At 45.1% G+C, this 20,628-nt stretch overlaps 1 protein-coding gene across 2 annotated transcripts in view; it reads right to left on the reverse strand.

Moving 5' to 3' along the window:
* SLC45A2 (solute carrier family 45, member 2) overlaps window positions 1–20,591 on the reverse strand; it is a 22,382-nt gene extending 1,791 nt beyond the window's left edge. Inside the window, exons 1-7 of one of the 2 annotated variants that reach the window (XM_004678080.1) lie at window positions 20,207–20,591; window positions 17,989–18,165; window positions 10,837–11,162; window positions 5,999–6,142; window positions 5,298–5,421; window positions 1,818–2,027; window positions 1,333–1,369 (exon numbers count right to left, since the gene is read on the reverse strand). In XM_004678080.1, coding sequence (XP_004678137.1) covers window positions 1,333–1,369; window positions 1,818–2,027; window positions 5,298–5,421; window positions 5,999–6,142; window positions 10,837–11,162; window positions 17,989–18,165; window positions 20,207–20,591 — 1,403 coding nt within the window. Of the gene's footprint in view, window positions 1–1,332; window positions 1,370–1,812; window positions 2,028–5,297; window positions 5,422–5,998; window positions 6,143–10,836; window positions 11,163–17,988; window positions 18,166–20,206 lie in introns of both variants that reach the window. The other variant, XM_004678079.1, reaches the window with a different exon arrangement.
* Between the last annotated feature and the right edge of the window lie 37 nt (window positions 20,592–20,628).

Consider the following 20,628-nt stretch of genomic DNA (forward strand, 5'->3'; position numbering starts at 1 on the left):
GGCAAAGGCTGCATTTTGAAAGGCAGGTTTATTGTGTCGGGTGAAGCCTCTCACCGCCCCTGAACCTCTGGCCTGTACCCCAGTTCTGTATGCACAAATAAATAAATCTTTAAAAAAAAAAATTCCAGCAAAGAGAAACAGAAAACTAATAAGAGTGGTTACTTATAGAGGCCAAGAGGGGAGAAAAATCTGAGAGATGGATGTATTTCTGTGTATTTTTTAAATCATTGTGACTGCTGAGCCATGTGAATACACTAGCTCTGTGAACTGGCTTCAAATAATATTTTAAAAATAAAAGTATAACACCCCAGTGTCACACAGTTGTCAAGGGGGGTGGAGGTGGTGGCAGGATTTGAATGCAGATTTCTCTGAGTCCTGAGTTCCAGTGTTCTTGTCCTGGGACCACCTAAGCCTCTCAGTTCTTTCTGACAGCGATCTCTTTGACAAAAAAAGGAAATGGGGGTGGCACAAGGGAACAAGGGTGCTCACAGCTCCTGCTGAAAGGTGCTGACTCCTGGAGACGCTGTCCTGTTGCATTTCCCGGGAGGCTGGTGTTGCTGTCACGTGTGTCAGCGTTAGAGCAGTTTCACACTGTGATGGGGTCACTCGAAGGCATCTCTTTAGCTTTGTATCATTACATCAGTTAAAGAGACACAAGCCCAACAATGTATGAAAAAAAATAATAATACAAACCTATATTCCTGGGGGAATGTTGCATATTCTAACAAAGGGGCAATTTTAGAGCAGAAATACCCAAGCTAGAGCTCTTTTCAGGCAGCCGAGGCCTGGTTCTCCAGCTGAGCTCCTGGATGAGTCAGGCAGATGCCCCTCTGGGCAGCTGTGGGATGGCCATTCGCAAGCAGCTTTTCTCCCTGCATGCAGGGGACCTACTAAAAATTTAACTTCCAGGAAAATACTGACTACCATTTCCAACCCTGAACCAACTACTTCCAGAAATTCCACATTGCACCTCTGCAGTGTTGGATTTGTGGGCTCCCAGAACTGCTGGCGAGGTGCTGATAAGTGGGTGGAAGGTACACGAAGATGGTCAGGCTTTTACGCTGTTGGCTGCTGTGGCCTTGAATACAGACGGTGCTGAGGGACGGGGCAAGGGCACACCTGTCTGAGGGTGGCAGCTGGAGCATGGTGTGGGCCTGCGGAAGTGGGCACTCGTGGGCCTGGAGGCGAGTCACTGAGCGACAGGAACAGCTCGAGGACAAATGGCTGTGGAGGTGGGACCATGAGATATGCCAGAGAGAGGCCAAAGAGAATTAGCAACAACCAGAGAGATTCACGGGGTGCAGGAAGGCCAGCCAGCCAGCCGCCTGGCACCCTGCCTCCCGGCCTCCCTGCCTTGCCAGCCTTCTGGCTTGCCACACAAAAACTGGGGTATTAAGAGCATGAAAGCCTGAAAAGCCACCAAGGGTCCCAGGAAGCTCCTCTGTCCTTCTGTCTACATCGACAGAGAACCTGCCCCATGCCAGCTGGCACTACCATGGGGTAGCTCTCTGAAGCTCTGGGCCCTTCGTTCTTTGTGTCTGATAGTGGGCTGATTTCTCAGTATTTTCAAAGCCCCCCTTTTCCCTTACCTGACAAATGGGAGTCAAGGCACCTGCCCTCCCGCTCCCAGGTTTGTGGGGCTTAGGGTAAGGAGCAGGAGGAGGGAGGGCTAGAAGGTGCCGGGCGGGGCCAGCCCTCCTCACTTCCGCTGGGCATTTGGGTGCCATTGTTGCAAGAACCTTTGGTTCCAGCTTTGCCCTACAGCATCACTCCCCATCCCCCCGGCTTCCAGGCAGACGTGCAAGGACGAACCTGACCCTCCAGCTCCTCGCGGTGGTACTCAGCAATGAGATTAAAAGGCACTGTGTACAGGGTGCTGGACATCACCCCAAACAGGGCGCACAGGGCCAGGGTGGAGTAGACGTTGGGGAAGAGCCCGATAAATCCTGTCCCCAGGCCAAACAGCAAATAACCCATAAAGTAAAGACCTTTTAATCCAACGTAGGCTACCAAGGCTTTCTGAAAATCTGCAGAGAGAAGAGGCAGAAATACACCTGTCAGTATTTTACAATTTAATAATTTCAATCTCCCTTTTATTTATTTATTTCTTCATACAGAACTGGGGTACAGGCCAGAGGCTCAAGGGCAGTGACAGGCTTCACCAGAGACAGAGTGGGGAGCAGAACAGGCAGATCGACGAAGTACACTGCTGAGGGGAGCAGCGGGCGGGTCAGGAGAGGTCTGCCACGCCATGTGGTCACCTCTAGGGCAGGCGGGAATCGAACTCATGCGAAGTGGCTTCAGCTTCCCAGTGCTGTGTTTTAACCCACGCACCACCAGGGAGGGCCTCAATCTCCCTTTTGAAGATTCACTTTCCTTAGGAAACTTCCTTTGTTTTGAGTGAGCCACAAAAGAAGCTTATCTGTGCTTGAAAACAGCAGACTTTGGGAATCGGCTTTAAATCCTTTTTGTTAAAGAGCCTGTGACTTGGCCCTGCCTGGTGGCACAGTGGGTTGAAGCACAGCACTGAGACTCTAAAGCCATTTCAGTACGTGATCCATCCCCCGCCCAGGGGGTGACCACATGGCGTGGCAGACCTCTCCTGACCCGCCCGCTGCTCCCCTCAGCAGTGTACTTCCTCAATCTGCCTGTTCTGCTCCCTACTCTGTCTCTGGTGAAGCCTCTCAATGCCCCTGCACCTCTGGCCTGTACTCCAGTTCTGTATGCATCAATAAAAAATCCTTAAAAAAATAAAGAGCCTGGAAATTGCCTTGCAAGGTTGGTTTGTTTTTTGTTTTTTTTTCCCTTGAGGGAGAACCAGGCACCATGTAGTAGGTAGGTGAACAGCAACATGATGGCAAAAAGCTGGGAAAGTCTGGATTGGCTAGTCCGGGGTTGCAAGACTGAGAGAAAAGTGGGTCATTTCTGATTCACAGGGATGTAGCCTTACAGAGCAGAAATAATGACCCACTTCTATCTTGCCCCCACACCCAAAGTCAGGTTGAAGAAAATGTACCAACTGGATTTGACATAGTGAACCAAGTCACTGCACTGCTGTAGGGACCCCGCAGCTGTCTGAGAAGAAGCAGAGGACTATCCATCAGCCCTATCCCCTGACTAGCCAGTCCTTCCTGCTAAGGGGCTCTCCCATGCAGCTGGGCACCCCCCACGGCTGCTCCCCCTCTCTGGGCAACTTCCTTAGCTTCTCCAAACCTCAGCTTCTTGGATCATGCTTAGTGAAATAAGCCAGAAAGAAAAGAAAAAATACTAGTTTGTTAAACTCATAGCAGGAGTATAAAAGACCAGGGGAGAAAATAATAATAATAATGAACATCGACATTCTAGAGACATTTTACAGGGGTGGAGTGGGGAATGGGATCAAAAATGGGGGGGGAGGGAAATGCACTGGACTATGGTGATGGCACACGGGTGATTTGGTGAAGGGATGCTCATGGGGATTACACTAAGATTGGAAAAAGGCACAAAAGGATGTAAAAATAAACTATTATATTATTAAAAAAAAAAAAAAACACCTCAGCTTCTCTGTCTAAAACATGGGATGAATACAACCTTTCTTTGGGTTTTCGTCTGGGTCAGATAAAATAAAATGTCTGTGACATCACCCAGCTCACTACAGCGCAGATGGGAGACTCCAGTGAGTGGCTGTTTCAAAAGTGGCTGGAATGTAGTTCACTACTAACTCGGTTTCCCTCCTAGCAGGTGAACTTGCCTTACTCATGAAGTAGCACAGAAGAGTTCATTTTCAAACTGAAAACTCTGCTTTGCCATGTTTCTTACCACAGTAGGGAAAATCCCTAAAGATGTTCTAGTATTCTTTATTATGACGTGGCCACACTGCCCACTGTGTTTAGGAGGTTATTTATCTTCCTGTTGAAATGAGTTGCTCTTAATCCGAATATTCCTTATTTTTTCCTGTTCCCCCGGGGGGTTCCACATAACCCAGGATGTAAAGGATAGAGACTTGGAATGGACTGAGCCAGAATGAACTTTTCCCTATCTTTCCAAAACAGAGCACTGGACTTCAGTTGCGTAGACAAGACACCTAGCATGGCTACTGCATTTGACTCAGTGTTCACACTCATCACTGCCTTGGGTCACCCAGTGGAAGCCAGAACTCTGCCAGTAGCAAGTGGCCAGTGCTATTTCCGCTACTGAATTAATTTCATGCCTGTGGGGCTCGTGTCAAGTCAGAATGAAAGAAGCACCAGCGAATGCTTAATGATTCTACACAGAAGATGAAATCTAAATGTCTCAGTATTAGGGAAAAGCCCTCACCCAAGTAAGGAGGTCAGCCAGGAAAAAGCAAAGAACAGAGATACTTGGAATCACAAGTAACCTTAGTACAAAGACTGGAAGTCTGGCAAGGAAAGCTTTATTCATGAAGCGATCATAGCTGTAAGGTGACTTGCTCTGTGCTGTGTCTGTTCCCCAGAAGTAACCAAATCCCTGGACTGTGTCTCCCCTTAGGATCAGAGGGAAATGACTGACTTATGCACCAGTCACGAATAATAATGTGTGACATGAATGGTTGTCTAAACTTCAGCATAAATCTTGTCATCTTCATTGACCTAAGTGTGCTTGCTGTGTGAGAGGAACTTGAGAAAACAAATCTGCTACCACCCTCCCCCAGCCCTAGCCAGGCAGCTACATTGCCTGGTCAAAGTCCACCTGGACAGAAATTCTGACTTTGCACCTAAAATTATGTGATGAGTCCAAAACAGAAAATTCCATTGTATACTCTGGAATTAAAGTCAATGATTGATTCTGCCTGGATGGATTAGGGTGTGGGTGGTAGACAAAAGATTTTATAGAGGCGGTCATTTTGGGTCTGGATCTAAAAAACATGATTGAGCAATACCTGGATATGGGAACTGGAGGAGCAGTTCCTGAGCCAAGAATCTGATAAAGGGGTCTCCCTGGTGGTGCAAGGATTTAAGTCTCAGCTCTCTGAAGCTATTGTCAATCACTAAGGCACGAGTTCAATGCCTGGCCAGGGAGGTGACCACATGGTGCAGCAGACCTCCCCTGCCTCGCCTGCGGCTCCCCTCCACAGAGTATGTGAGTCAATCTGCCCATTCTGTGCCCTGCTCTTCTGTCTCTGGTGAATCCTTTCACCCCACTTACCGCACCTCTGGCCTAGACCTCCACCCCAGCTCTTATATGCATAAATAAACAAAATAAATCATTAAAAAAATAACCTGATAAAGTACAGAAATATAAAATCCAAGATTCTGCTAGACAGCACCCTTAGAAGACACCCTCAGGAGGAGACTTACAAGAATAGAGTGAGGAAAACACTGCGTTGATACACAGACCCCAGCATCCGACCTCGACCCCTCTTTGGTAGAAGAGAAACTCTGTAGAGTTGTGGGCACGGTAGGGATCCCCATGGTACACGATCTGAAAGAGAGATTTGGGCTGCTGAGCGGAACCCCTCTTCCACGTGCTCCTCCTCCAGCCCTGGGGAGAACCAAGCTTCGCTTCCTGGCTGAATCCCCGAGCTTCGGCCCAGTCTCCCATGACTAAGGCGCTGCTCACACTTCCATCCAAGGGCCTTCAGGAAGGCCTAGTGCCTTCTGCTTCAAGTCTGGCCAACGTCTCCCTGAGCCGCTAACACCGACCCCACCTTCCTTAGGCCACCCTACCACCCATTTTCTGGTACAGCCTGTAGATTTTGCACACATGGCAATCCTATTCCTGCTCAGAATGTTTTTCCCAACTCCTACTCATCCTTGAAGGCCTGGATCACACTTCCTCCTTTCATTAAGGCTGCTGTAACCTCTACAACTCACATCGCTTTTCTCCTTATTTGTTGGATTTGATCGAGGACTGGTCCATGGTGACTGTCAGTTGTCGGGGGCGTAGTAATTTGCCTGCAGTAATTGTAAGTCAGTCACAGGATAGCCTACGAGATCAACAGTGCTGACCGAAGGAGTTGTGTGTGAGTAATGAGTGTGTGCACAGACAGCATCATTACCTGGCCCATGAAATCTGTGAAGAAGAGCATATTAGACAGGAATGCGGTCCATCCGATGAGGTGGCTGACACAGAGGCAGCGGTAGTGGGGAGGCATGCTCACCAGTGCCCTCAGCAGCGACTTCATGGTCATGTTCCTCTGAATCTGGAACAGAACATGAACCAGGTGTCAGCTTTAGGCCAGACAGGCTGATTGTGAGCCAGAGCACGCCTTGGTATCTGCGAGCTGGCCTTCATCCTGTGTCAAACATACACTTCCACTCCTATAAAATGTCTCTGGTATATATTTGTTCATGATTATTATTATTTTCTCCCCTGGTGCTTTATACTCTTGCTATGAGTGAAACCATATGGTATTTTTCCTTTTCTTTCTGGCTTATTCCACTAAGCATGATCTTTTTTCTTTTTTTCTTTTTTTTAGATTTATTTTTTGTTCATACAGAACTGGGGTACAGGCCAGAGGCTCAGGGGTGGCAAGAGGCTTCACCAGAGACAGAGTGGGGAGCAGAACAGGCAGATCTACGAAGTACACTGCTGAGGGGAGCAGCGGGCGGGTCAGGAGAGGTCTGCCACGCCATGTGGTCACCTCTGGGGCTGGTGGGAATCGAACTCATACGGAAGTGGCTTTAGCTTCTCAGTGCTGTGCTTTAGCCCGCTGTGCCACCAGGGAGGGCCCCACTAAGCATGATCTTTTCCAGCTCCATCCACGTTGCTGCAAGAGGCATGTGTTTAGTTTTTTTTGATCACTGAGTAATATTCCATCAACACACACACTTCTTTTAAGGGCTACTTAGCTGTTTTGAATCCACATTGGTATCCTAAAGGCAAAGGGATTGATGCCCTTCTGGTGTCCTAATGGTGAAGGGATTGGAAATGGTACTTGCTTTAGACCAAGATGCAAGAGACATTGTGCATCCTATCTGAATAACAGAAGCACTTCACAAAGACCAAGCTCACAGATGTAGCCAGACCTCAGATTATCATTCTGCATTTTTATTTACTCTCCAAGCATGGTAGGCTGAATTCCAGAAGACCTCCATGATCTCTGAGCCCTTGTCTTACTCATGATTATGCTTCTTATGTTACAAGGAAAAGGTTGTGCAGATATATAAAAAGGTCAGTAATCAGTTGATTCTAAGGAAGTCCAAAGGAAAATTATGTGGGTGACTCTCACCAAGTCACAGCAGTTTCTTCAACTGGGTGCAGAAAGGGACATCAGGGAGTTTCACACACAAGGAATGCTGGCTTGAAAGGGGCAGGGACCACGTGGGAAGGACCTGAGGGTGCTCTTTAGGAGAGGAGAGTGACTCCTTCTTGACAGTCAGGAGAAAGCACAGGAACTGGATTCTGCCTGAATGAGCCCATTTCCCAGCTAAGTTTCCAATGAGAATGCAGCTCTGTGGATACTTTGATTTCAGGGTGTGAGATGCTGAGCAAAGAAACCCCAGCTAAGCCCACCCAGCCCTCTAACCCACAGGATGGGGAGATAATAAATACGTGTGGTTTTAAGCGGCTAAATGTGCAGCATTGTGTCATGCAGCAATAGAAAGCGATGATCAAGCCATCATACTGTCTGCTTTTGGCCAGTTACTTCTCCCTATTATCTCTTTGGATCCTGCTGTCAGCTGACACATGAAAATAAATCCTATGTTGAACTGGAAGTGAGAATAATATAGAGCACACAGATAGACACAAATTTGAAAAATGAATATGATGATGAATAGAAGCTTAATTTATATTAAAACTTGGTACCAATTTTCACAGAATGAGAAATTTTAAACTACTGAAACAGCTGTTTTGAAATAACAGAAAAGAAAAGAAAGAAACATACATTATGGGCTTCCCTGGTGGTCTAGAGGTTAAGTCTCAGCACTATAACGGCCACAACCTGAGTTCGATCCCCAGCCAGGGAGCTGAGTGCCGCATATGTCACCCCAGACCTCTCCTGGCTCACCCGCTGCTCCCCTCAGCAGTGTATTTCATTAGACTTCCTGTTCTGCTCCACTCTGTCTCTGGTGACTCCTCTCACCCCTCACACCTCTGGCCTACACCCCAGCTATACACACACACACAAACAAATAAATATCCCTGTTTTTAATGCTGAAATATCATTTTGTGGAATAAACAAGGAGAACATTTTATTTAAAAAAGATATTTTTTAAAAATTTTACATTTAAAAAAAAGTTGGGCCCTCCTGGGTGGTACAAAGGGTTAAAGCACAGCACTATGAAGCTATCCACAGCCAGTGCAGCATGAGTTCGATCCCCAGCCAGGGAGGTAACCCACATGGTGCAGCAGACCTCTCCTGTCTCACCTGCTGCTCCCCTCAGCAGTGTATTTCAATTAACCCACCTATTCTGTTCCCCACTCTGTCTCTGGTGATTCCTCTCACCCCCAGCATCTTTGGCCTGTACCCCAGTTCTTATATGCATAGATAAAAAATCTTTTAAATATAAAAAAACAGCCTTTACCACCTTGTCACATGAGAGAAGAAGGAAACTTCAGAATAATAAGCAGTCACAGCTCTGATGACACTGAGACCATGATACGAACCATGAAGAGGTGACTGATCTTTTCTGTCAGGCTTTTATTTATTCTGAATTTTGACATAATGAAGTTGCTTCTTGGCTAGTTAATGTATGGTGGTCTCCTGATGGTTTTAACTATAACAGCATATTGTTTTTATGACCCTTATTCTGATAGGATGATGACTTCCACTTTTGTGTCCCAGAAAATATATTTATTCATTATCAGTTTGTTATATAAGCTGAGTGTTTAAATCATTGCGTTCATAGTATTTAATCTACTAGCCATGACTAAGTTGATTTTCACGATCAGAGTTCGATCCCCAGCCAGGGAGGTAGAGATGGTCCTTTGGAGTTAGAGGAAAAGGACTGTTTTCTGTATGTTGGGCATGGCACTGGCAAAGTCATGGAGTATGCCAAAATAAATGCTGGTATGCCAGCAACTCAGTGTAGAAGTGCTGATCACAGGCAGAAAAAGCTAAAGGGACAGACAGAGGAAGAGCAGCCTTTTACAAAGTCTTACACCAAGCCTGTCTTCCACAAAGACACTTATCTCCACTTTTCTCCCTTTCTTCCCCCAAATTTTAAAAGGTAGACCTGGCTAGCAAGTTTCATTCTAAATATTAATTTATGTTTCTACCTTATACATAATGTTCACCCTGCTTTCATTGTTAACCTAATTTTTTCCTTTCATCCAAAAATAAGTACCAGATTTCAAATTGTGCCTGGTGTGTCTGTAAAAGCTGGGATTGTAAATATTCAAAGCCCCCATGGGTATTTTAGCTCAGAATGAAAATTTAGCTGGCATCTTATTCCCTGACTCATCCATTCCCTTAATAAAGCCCTTTCAGTGCTTCTGAGTCCTTGGGTGTTGTTTTACTGGGTATATTGTGAAATTGTCAACTGGAGGCTGGGTAGTGATAGACTTTGAAATGAAGCGTGCAGAGCCATCTGGGAGGGCGTCACAAGAGTGCACTCAGATGGAGCCTAAACATTCAAGGCAGCAATGATGGCGAGGCGGGATTGGAGATGAATTTTAGGGGACCTGGCTTGAAGGCTGAAATAATTCAGGCTTTCTGCCATTAAGAAGAAATCCCAGTTCTCAAACTGCACAGCAACTTTCACATTATTTTCACCCTGTGTCAGGGTGCTTGCCCTGACACAGACACCCGTGCGCAGCTAGAGGGCTCCCCAAAGTATGCTTGGAACAGAAGACTTAGATGTCTGGCTTTGAGCCTCAGATGTGTTATTCTGTTTTATATTTTTGAATTTTTTTCCCCAATGAAATAGCAAAACCATTGAAGCCTATGGTTTTGTGTAGGTGGCGTGTTCTAGAAAGTTATATTCGATATATTTAATCTCTTCCTAGTTGGGGCATTTTATACCTTTCAAAGGCTTCTGCTTACTTGGCTTTATCTATTCCTCAACACAGCCTCTGCTGACTGAACTGAGAGCGAGTTATCGATGGGCCAAGAAGCAGTAGTGGTTCAGAAGGGTATTTGTCCATTATCAATATGTTATATATACTGAAGGGCTTAGAAAAGAAAATTAGAGCCATTTGTTAGCATGTCACCCAGAGAAAATAACTTTGATTAATATATTTTTGCACTTTTTGTATATATGTAGATTTTTCTCAAAATGGAGATCATTTTGTACATGTGTGATAAGCACATTATGTCTTAAACCTTCAATACACATCTTAATGATCACAGGAATTCCAAGATTGATTTCATTCCTTTTAATTATTAAATACACTCCTCAACCCCATCCCAATGCACTAAACTGGTCAACACCTGACCACCATGTTTCCCAATAACCCCCTCCATTTAATCCCAGGGTTTTCTCCATTCTTTATTCTCTCCAGCTCTCCCCTGAGCTGGAAAAGGACTAAAAGGAGTTATCTAATCAATTCAGAAAATGTAAATTCAAGCTGTCCAATCTAGTCACCAAGCCACAGGTGCTGTGATTTGAAGGAACAACTTATCATCTAAGGAGTGATCAAGTTGCAGGTGGCCTGAAGATGGTTCCAGGCTTGTCTTATGGTCTAACATTTCACAACTGGTTTCATCTTCCCTGGTTTGATATTCTAAAAAGAGTAGAGACAGGAAGCCCAGAGGAAACGCAAACATTTTTCCTTGAGATGCAAAGCTTTACTTCTAAGTGATAATAGTTATTGGGGACTTGAGGGTTAATTAGACTTCACAAAACTCTTCACAGCAAATAACTAAACAAAACAAAGATACATTTTTTAACAGAAAAAGAGAGGACGAGAACAAGAATATTTTTCCCAAGAAAAAAGAATTTTCATTTTTACCTGGTCAGCAGCATTTTTGTTTTTCTCTCCCTCCACCACCAGCTCTGGGTTTATATAACCATTCTTAGCCTTCTCAATAGACCCATATTCGAGTATTCTGTCTGGAGGCACAGGAGGGTCCTGGGGGGCTTGCTGGGGGGGCACTTCCTTGGCAACGTCTGTAAGTGGGGCTTCAGGAATACTACACAGGTGGGTAATGAAGCACAGAGTGAGCACCAAGGCGGAGAAGAAGAACATGACCTGGAACTCTGTGCCCAGCACTCTTCCCAGTTCCAGACGGGCCCAGTCCATGGCACCCAGAAGGTAACCTAGGGCACCTCCAAAACCTGGAAAGCAAGAGAGAGCTGGATTAGCATACCCAGGAGACCATGTTCCCTGTCCAGCTAGCCTGCGCCCTCCCCTCTGGGGGAAGTTCCCGAGGACAAAGCCCTTGGCTTTCTCCATGCATAATATGAGGGTGACAGTGAAAGAGAAGCCCGCTAGCAGTCACGACTGGGAAGTGGAATCACGTCAAACACAGAGGGAGAGCTGAATAAAATCGCCACCAACAGAGTTCTTGTGGTCTTTCCAACGATCCCAATTTTCCAAAGGTCTAAAATTTCTGACCTTAAGAAGTCCCAAGGAAAACCAGTTTTTGAAATAAGATGTAATTAATTTTACTTTCATTTACCTAGTCATAAATTTCCTAAGGAGTTACAAGTTGACAAAGATCAGCCTTAGACCCTGTTTTCTTTCCGTGGTTAAGAGCTAAAGGAGCTTGTTCCAACTGATAGCAACAGACAAAATAAAAACAAAAGCTTAAATATGACTTTTTAAAAAAATGCTAGTAAGGCCCTCCCTGGTGGCGCAGCAGGTTAAAGCACAGCACTGAGAATCTAAAGCCGCTTCCGCATGAGTTTGATCCCCGCCTGCCCCGGAGGTGACCACATGGCGTGGCAGACCTCTCCTGACCCGCCCGCTGCTCCCCTCAGCAGTGTACTTCGTCCATCTGCCTGTTCTGCTCCCCACTCTGTCTCTGGTGAAGCCTCTCACAGCTCCTGAGCCTCTGGCCTGAACCCCAGCTCTGTATGCACAAATAAATAAGTCTTTTAAAAAAAATGCTAGTAAATCCTAGTATTTTTTTAAAAAAACAAAAACCTGAAGTCTTTCTGGTGTTATGTTTAGGGACAGTGTGACTGAGGTGTGCTGTGGAAGGGATCCTCAGAAATGGTCCCATCTTAATAGTCTAGTTTTGAAATTGTATCATTAAACAGGGTTCATTCTTTTGGGTTCCTATTTTAAGAAGCAAGTGTATCTGTGATGGGCTGGACATTATACTACTGAGCATCACAGTCATTGTCTAAGGGCTCAATAACTTTTGAGGAGTCTGTACCTGGCATGCAAGGGTGTACAGGGGAGTAAGCCAGACACACCTTTCCATCCATTCCAAATTGGGGAAGCAGACAAGCAATTACTCTTTAAAAACTGTAATGGGCCTCCATGGTGGCATAAGGGTGAATGTTTCACAAGCTAGCACCAGCCATCGCCTCATGAGTTCAATCCGTGGCTAGGGAGGTGACCCACATGGCACAGCAGAATTAAACTGAAATAAACATTCCTATTGCTTTTAGAGGGACAATTTTGTAGGGAAGAGAACATGAGGACTTCAAACAAATTAAGGTGATGATCCAGTTACTTCCAGGCCAGTGCACATTGACAAGCTCCCTTGATCTGTCTAGTAATATGCTAAAAACCCCTGCCACTATTCAGCATCTGTGGACAAAACCTTAAGGCTGGCTCATAATGAGAACATGGTTTAAAAAGAAGAAAACAGGCCCTCCCTGGCGGCACAACATGTTCAAGTGCAGCATTGCAAGTGAGCTGCAGCCATTTCAGTGTGAGTTCGATCCCCAGCCCCAGAGGTGATCCACATGGCATGGCAGACCTTTCCTGACCTGCCCACTGCTCCCCTCAGCAGTGTACTTCAGTGGATAGCCTGTTCTGTTCCCCACTCTGTCTCTGGTGAGTCCTCTCACTTCCCTGTACTCTGGCCTACACTTATTAGTGAAAGAACTTGGCACTGAGCTACATCAATAGACAAGACAAATGTGGAAGTACAAGGAAAATCAATTTGAAACGCTTACACTCTGTTCAAAGGGAGAAACACAAGCAAGCTGGCATTTTTTTTAGATCTGCAGTGCAACTTTTCTCATAAAAGATGGTGATCTATTCAAATATCAACCACAATTTCCCTCCACTCACTACTCCCCTGGGCTGGCCTTGTTCGCTTGTTTCACGGTCAAGCTGAGCCAGGATGCTGTGTTGCTTTGAGAAGGGGCGTGACCATGGAAAGCAGAGAAACAAGACTGTGTTTCTTTGCTTCTGAGTTTCAAAAGCCCTTTAGGCTCCCAAGGCATGAGAGAAGGTTCAGCAGGAAACATAAGAGCACCGCTTCCGGAAGAGATGGCATTTGAGAGGTGCTTATGCAGCAAAGAATCCTCAACAGAGAGAGGTGCAACTTGTTCTTTGGGTCTATCTGGGGTTGGAGGGTGGTAGGTGGTAAGCAAAACCTCCCTAGATGACTTAGAGGACCCAGGAGGAGAAAGAACCCACGCCTCATTTCTGGGCAGACTCCAGGAAGGTAGGAGGAACTTGAGGAAGAAGCGGCTGTCGATGGATCTATCAGTAGACGGAGGAACAGATCTGTGTCAAGCAATGACTCAGCCTCAAAACAACCCTGTGAGGATGTTACTGCACTTGAGGCTTTTGAGAAGTTATGTTCTAGAAAGTCATCACAGACACTGGATTAGTGAATACTAACCCACTGTTCTTGTGAACCTCTAGTAACATTTTCATCACCCGACTAACACAGAACCTAGTTTTATGTTTCAGTTCAAAGAGGTCTTATTTAATATCCACTGTTGATTCATTTATATTGAAATCAGAGCCCACAGCACTATAACTCGTGCCCAAACAAAGCTTATTTATCATGCATGTTTTCTCCAGATGGCACACAGAACATTCTTGAACATATAAACCCCACCCAGCACTGCAGCACGACATTTGAAGCCATTTTCAACTGTGAAATCACCACAAAACAATCCCCAAGTGAAAGAAAAACCATTGCACTCAATATGCCACGAAGAAAGAATATTTGTTTACAGTATGAGAACCAAAATGAGAGAGCAGAGTATCACATCGATGACCCTCAGCTGGAGTGAAAACACTGGGCAACTCAGATATACTCCCTCCTTTGCTTATATCTGAAAAGTATCCAAATGAGCTTCATATACTGCTTTTGATGTGGCAAGTAAATTTTCAGTTGGTGAGTTGCCAAATACAGAAGTCATGAGTAATAGGAATCAACTATACTTTTATCTCTAATAGAAATAAGGAAGCCAAAGCTCATGGGCTCACCTCACAATGGTTTGGCATAGGGAGAGCAGTGTGGCAGGGGGTTGAGGGAGAAGGGTGAGAATTTATGTTTCCAAAGGGCCTTGCAGACAAGAATGAAAGAAATTCAGCTGTGGCCAGCTGCAACTGACCAGTGAGCCATGATAGAATGGCAGACACAAAGTGAACGGCCAGTGTTCCCCTGTGCCCCAGACTAACTCTAAGCCCCAACTTTGATGCGATCCTTGGGGGAAGGGATGGGAGAATATTCCAAAGAGTTAAGACGGAGTTTTTTTACATGTCTGTGGCAAAAGAGGCTTAACAAGGAAGCAATTAAATGAACTGAGATTTGAGGTTTGGGATTCACACACACTTCAGACCTACAGGTTCACACAACATTCCTCATCACTGAGCATTCTGTATGCTAAAACAACCAAACAAACAAACAAACAAAAAACAATAGTGAACCAATGTAAAAATCATGTTTTCCTTAACTGAACAGATAAATGCAGAGAACTGGGGGAGTATGTTTGCCAGGGAGGGCAAAAGCTCTGAAATCCCAATTTTTGTTCCTGCTGATAGCTGTTAATGTGTTTTATGCAACAATACAATAGTTCACATGAAAGCACTCACCTGCATTATCCCATCATTTTTCCAAAAGCAATTTCCTGTTTGAGCATAGGAATGACTATTGCTACCTTAGTGCAGATAATATTCTTCAAGTTTTCATTTTCATTAAATAGGTTCAACATGAAACAGCTCCTTGCCATTGTGTAAAGATTTGGTCAAAGAATCCACATCTAGACTTCATTTTTAAGACTCTTTCCCTAGTCCTTAATTATTTCTAATCAGAACATTTATTATGTCAGCATTTGTGTGTACACTTTAAGTAGATAGAAAAGAGAAGAAAAGTTAAAAGTGGTTGAGCCTCATAATATATCCATTCTTCCAAAAATGTACTTAGGGCAAGATCCTCAAAGTCTCCCACAAATAAAACCTTTGCAAGCCCCTTGGGGATGGAGTAAATCTAGGAACTATGAACATTTGGTGTTAAATCCTTTTAAATGGTTCCTTGCTTAAGCCTGGGGCCATTTATTAGGATATGAACAACTGACTTTGAATAATTCACAGGTCTGTCATAAGAAAGTTCAGAAACATGAAGGGACCCAGCAGTTAAGAGGAGGCAGGATTTGAACCCAGACAGCCTCTTCTACAGGTCTCATCCCAGCCCTCTGCTGTAGGGTAGGGCCAGTCAGGCGAGGCCTGGATTCAATTTAGCACAAATATGCTCAGTTAGAAAGTCTTTCTTTCTAACAGAAAAACAAAGTCTCTGTCTTTCTTTGGAGAGAAAGGAGGCATTTCCTGCCAATGACAGGGGGTTCCAAAGCCTCACTGCCCGCTGCCCGTGGAGGGGAAGGTGTGGACTGAGAGGACCCAGAGGGCAGCCCTCCAACCTCACAGTCATGGAGGACAGGCAGTGACTGTGACACGTAGCAAACCCTAGAGCACTGAAAATGTAGCTCTTTTTTGTTTTTTATTAAAAAACAGTCAGAAATATCCTGAGTAATATTCCGGCAATGACCTCATTTGACATTTATTTGTAAAGCATTTGAGATTGCTGCCTCTGAATGACAGCTCTGAAATAAAGAGGATTTCAATGTACTCAGATGACGGGAGTCCTCAGGTGAATGGTATCTGCTGTTGATTAAAACCAAGGTGGGTCTTGACACTGAATCTGCCATTGTCATAAAAAGCTGCTTTCGGTACAAGGCTGGAATCGCCTCTTCACCAAGATCACGTGAAAGCAGGGGTTCTGGCGAGGATCACGCACTGTGGGCTGCTTCTCACCCCACGTTTTAACATGGTCTCCAATTCAGAGAAGCACTACGGTGCACTTACACACATTCCGTTCTACAGAATTCAGCTACTCATAATTTAAAGAGATGGGGACACAGAGCAAGAAAGTCTAGAACAACATTCTCAACACCACAGGTGACCCTAACTGCTACTCCATTCATTAAGCCTGCGTCCATGAGTAAACACCCAAGAGAAGAGGGTCTGCAGACACTTCTGTGTATTCATCACCAGCCAGTCTGAACACACAAAGCAAGACATACCAGGTTTTCCAGCTGATCACAGAGATGTTTATGAATGTTGCTCTGTGATGATCACTTAAACAGGGGCTTCCAAGCGTGAGCCTTAAAACAACTGAGACTTCACTATGCTGTTTTATAAGAGGAAAATGGTTTTGGTTATTATTTTCTTAGTAGGGGAAAGAGCTGGCTTTGAGCTATCCACAGACCATCAGTGGGAGGACTGATCCATGCCTCCCCTAGACGTGAGAGTCCCCCAGGGCTAGCAGTGTCCTAGTGCTGCTTCAGAAGTATGTATTGAACATTAGTAGCTCTGCTCTCGACAGACGGCCCAGCAGTGTCCAAGGAGGCTGGCAGGTGCATGAAGAAATGAGGCACTGGCCTGGCCTTTTCCAAACCAGCACTTGAGGAAATGCCAACTTTTTTATTATTATTATTATTTTAAATAATATAATAGTTTATTCTTACATCATTTTGTGAATTTTTCCATCTCAGTGGTAATCCTGTAGGCTTCCCATCACCAAATCACCTGTGTGCCATCACCATAGTCCAGAGCACTTCTACCCCCCCTCCCATTTTTGATCCCATTGCCCACTCCACCCACGTAAAATGTCTCTAGTATATAGTTGTTCATTTTTATTATTATTTTCTCCCCTGGTCCTTTACACTCCTGCTATGAGTGAAACCATCCAGTATTTTTCCTTTGCTTTCTGGCTTATTTCACTAAGCATGATCCCTTCCAGCTCCATCCATGTTGCTGCAAAAGGCATGTGTTTATCTTTTTTGATTGCTGAGTAATAGTCCATTGTGTATATGTACCATATCTTTTTTTTTTATTTAAATATTTTTTTTAAAGATTTATTTATTTGTGCATACAGAACTGGGGTACAGGCCAGAGGCTCAGGGGCGGCGAGAAGCTTCACCAGAGACAGAGTGGGGAGCAGAACAGGCAGATCTACTAAGTACACTGCTGAGGGGAGCAGCGGGCGGGTCAGGAGAGGTCTGGCTCGCCATGTGGTCTCCTCCAGGCAGGAGGCAGGCGGGAATCGAACTCATGCGGAAGCGGCTTCAGATTCCCAGTGCTGTGCCTTAACCCGCTGCGCCACCAGGGAGGGCCTGTACCATATCTTTTTAATCCTACTTTTGGGTAGGAAATGCCAACTTTTTATGAAACTAAAATCTTTAACTGCCTATGATATTTTTAAAATTTGCTTGATTTATTGCTATTTTTATTTTTAAATATGGTTCTTAGGATACCTGTCACAATCAGGTGCGGGTCAAAGGATTAAACACATAGATTTCTGGATCCCACTTGAAAAGTACTGAATGGAAATAACTGGCTGAGGGGCAGGAAACTATATTTTTTTTTTTAAAAGACTCCTAAGTAATGCTGACTTTACATTATTGATTTAAAAGAAGTGCATAAGGCCTCTTTTCATTTTACTTGGAAATGTCATCACAAATGGTTCTTCAGTAAGCTTTTATGTAAACTTCTTTTGAAAAAACTCCACAGCCCTGTCACAAGCTGACTGCTTAGAGAAATGCACTGGGGGACAGCCCCGTGATGAGCAGTTCATCAACTGATCCATTCATTCAGCAAATTCACTGCGCAGAGATGTTGCAAGTTCAGCAGAAGTATCTCCTTGCCTGGGGAACAGCAAGAGAGACTTTCTGGAATATTCCCTACCTGTGAAGAGGGCGTGGTAGTGGAGGCCTCTCTCCTTGTCCTGATGGGAGCAGACATCAAATAAATAGGCCTTGATGGGCCCATCGATGAAGTCAGCAGCAAAATCAAAGAGAACCACCCCAATCATAGTGATGCTGATGGCCCAAATCAGCTTCTTCCTGGAGTTAGCAATCAAAGCTAAAAGAGAAATAAACAGCCATCTCCTCAATCCTGGTTTCAAATGATTCCCATTGTTATTTCCACCAAAACTTTCTGTCATCAAATTATTTCTCTGTGCATTCATTTTGCTTTATTTTTCAAAATAAAAATAGCTTCATTATTTCTTCCAGCTTTAAAAATTATGCAAGTAAATGTCCATAAAATGCAGATGGATAGAAACAAACAAGATGGAGCCCAGCATTGGCGGGGGAGAGGGGGCAGGGAGTGACAGCTAATGGTTGGTGGACTTCTTTCTGGGGTGATGAAATGTGGAATTACATAGCAATGATGGCTTCATTTCAAATGAACCACCAACTATGTGACCCATCGTTTCGAATATGCTAAAAAGCATCATGTTATGTACATTTCTAAATGGTGATTTTATATGTGGCTACTATCTCTTCAAAAAAAACTTTTTAAAAACTTATGCTTGTGACCCTCTCTGGTGGTGCAAGGGGTTAAAGCTCAGCACTACGAAGCTATTACCAACCACTGCAGCATGAGTTTGTTCCCCAACCAGGGAGGTGGCCAGGGAGGTGACCCACATGGCACAGCAGACTTCTCCTGACTCACCCGCTGCTCCCCTCAGCAGTGTGCTTCCTCTATCCGCCTGTTCTGCTCCCCACTCTGTCTCTGGTGAATCCTCTCACTGCCCCTGCACCTCTGGCCTGTACCCTAGTTCTGTATGCATAAATAAATAAATCTTAAAAAAAAAAAAGTTATGTATGCTTGTTGTAAGCCATTCAAAGAATAATTCTGGGGAAGTACTTTCCAGACTCCCCAGTGATGGTCATGACCCTTAATGGCCCTGCACAGAGGAAGTGCACACCTGGGCCCTATTGCTGTGCTTTCCAGACCTCAGAGAGCTCCTCCTTTCCTTGGGTGACTTGTTAATCACATCTCATGTGATTCTGATTCAGCAGGCCTGAGGTGGGGCTGGAATTTGCATCTCTCACAGCCCCCCGCCCCCAACACTGATGAGGCAGGTCCAGAGGACCCTGCTTTGAGGTGCACCACTTAGTGGGACCAGCTTGCAAGCATTTGTTCACCTATAACCAACTCTCATCACTTCTCTGTACTTTAATTAATGATAAGCAACTTCACAACCATTAGCAGCTAATAATATTCGTTCTATGAACATGCCACAGTTTATTCACCTAATCTCAACATTTATCTCTGCTGAGTTGATTTTTTTAATTAAAGAATGTGTAGTTGATTCATTTTTTAAATTGCATATAAAAAATGAGAAATAAGTCTATGCTCTATAAGCCACCCTCAGGCCTTTAGTACTGCCCGGCAAGAAGCAAGTCTTAAGTGCTTTCAGTAAATTCTTCCCAAATGCCCTATATTTATGTCCCTCTGCCTGCTTTTAAATGTATACAAATGACAACTGATTTTCCTGTCTCCTCCATTCTGACAGCCCGAGAGCTAATGGTCTAAAAAGGCGTGCTATTTTTAAATTCAACAAATCCTTTTTCAATGCAACTTTTTCTGTATTCCCACCAATTACTGATTAATTTTGGTGGCTGACTAATGGCTAGAAAATGCGCTTGCCCACAGGCTTATGTCCAGAACTGGAAATGCAAAAATGTCCCCTGAAGTCGGCCGGTGGATGCCTCGCACCCATTAAAAGACTGTATAGAAAGTGGTGAACAAGAACTAACTCTTATTTGGATACACAGGGAAGTTACTGTAAATACTGATGGAGCCGTTTGGCAGCTGGTTAATTTGACAAAGCACAAAACTAGGCACGGGAGCCTCAAAAGACACTATCATTGTTAAATACACAGAAATAACTTATGCAACAATTAATCCTCTCATTAAAAAAATAAACGACATTTTTTTCCCCCACTAACATGAAGACTCCCAACCTCAGAATTGGAACCCAAGGGGGGGGGGGAAACTCACTGTAATACAGGAGAGATGACGCATCAATTTCTGACGCAGCATCACGGACAGTCGCCTTCTCCTCCGCTACCCGGACCCTTCCCCCCTCCTGGCCACGCGTGCGTTCGCTCACCCGATGTCACCGCGTCCGCGTTGAGGTACAGCGCCATCCCCAAGAGCATCATGGCGCTCAGGGTTAGGATGTAGGGTCTCCGCCGGCCCCATCTGGCCCGGCAGTGGTCGCTGGCTGATCCAACCACGGGCTGCAGCAAGAACCCCAGCATCGGGCTGAGGAGCCACACCACGCTGTACAGACCCTTCGGCAGGCCCACGCTGAGCAGAACTGGGGTCACATAGGCCGCCTCCACTGCGTAGCAAAACTCCCGGCCGAACATGGCCATGCTGTGCATGACCAGTCTGCCCGTGGGTCTTCTGGGCGGGTCCGTGGCCGCGAAAGCACCATCCTCAGCAAGGGATTTATAGGTGTGAACTCCAGGCTGCCCACTGTTGCCACCCATGGCCGCCTGCCGGGTGAGGGTGAGGAGTTGGCGGGCA

The sequence above is a fragment of the Condylura cristata genome, unplaced genomic scaffold, assembly GCF_000260355.1.
Source record: "Condylura cristata isolate star-nosed mole 26May11 unplaced genomic scaffold, ConCri1.0 scaffold00007, whole genome shotgun sequence".
NCBI classification, from domain to species: Eukaryota; Metazoa; Chordata; class Mammalia; order Eulipotyphla; family Talpidae; genus Condylura; species Condylura cristata.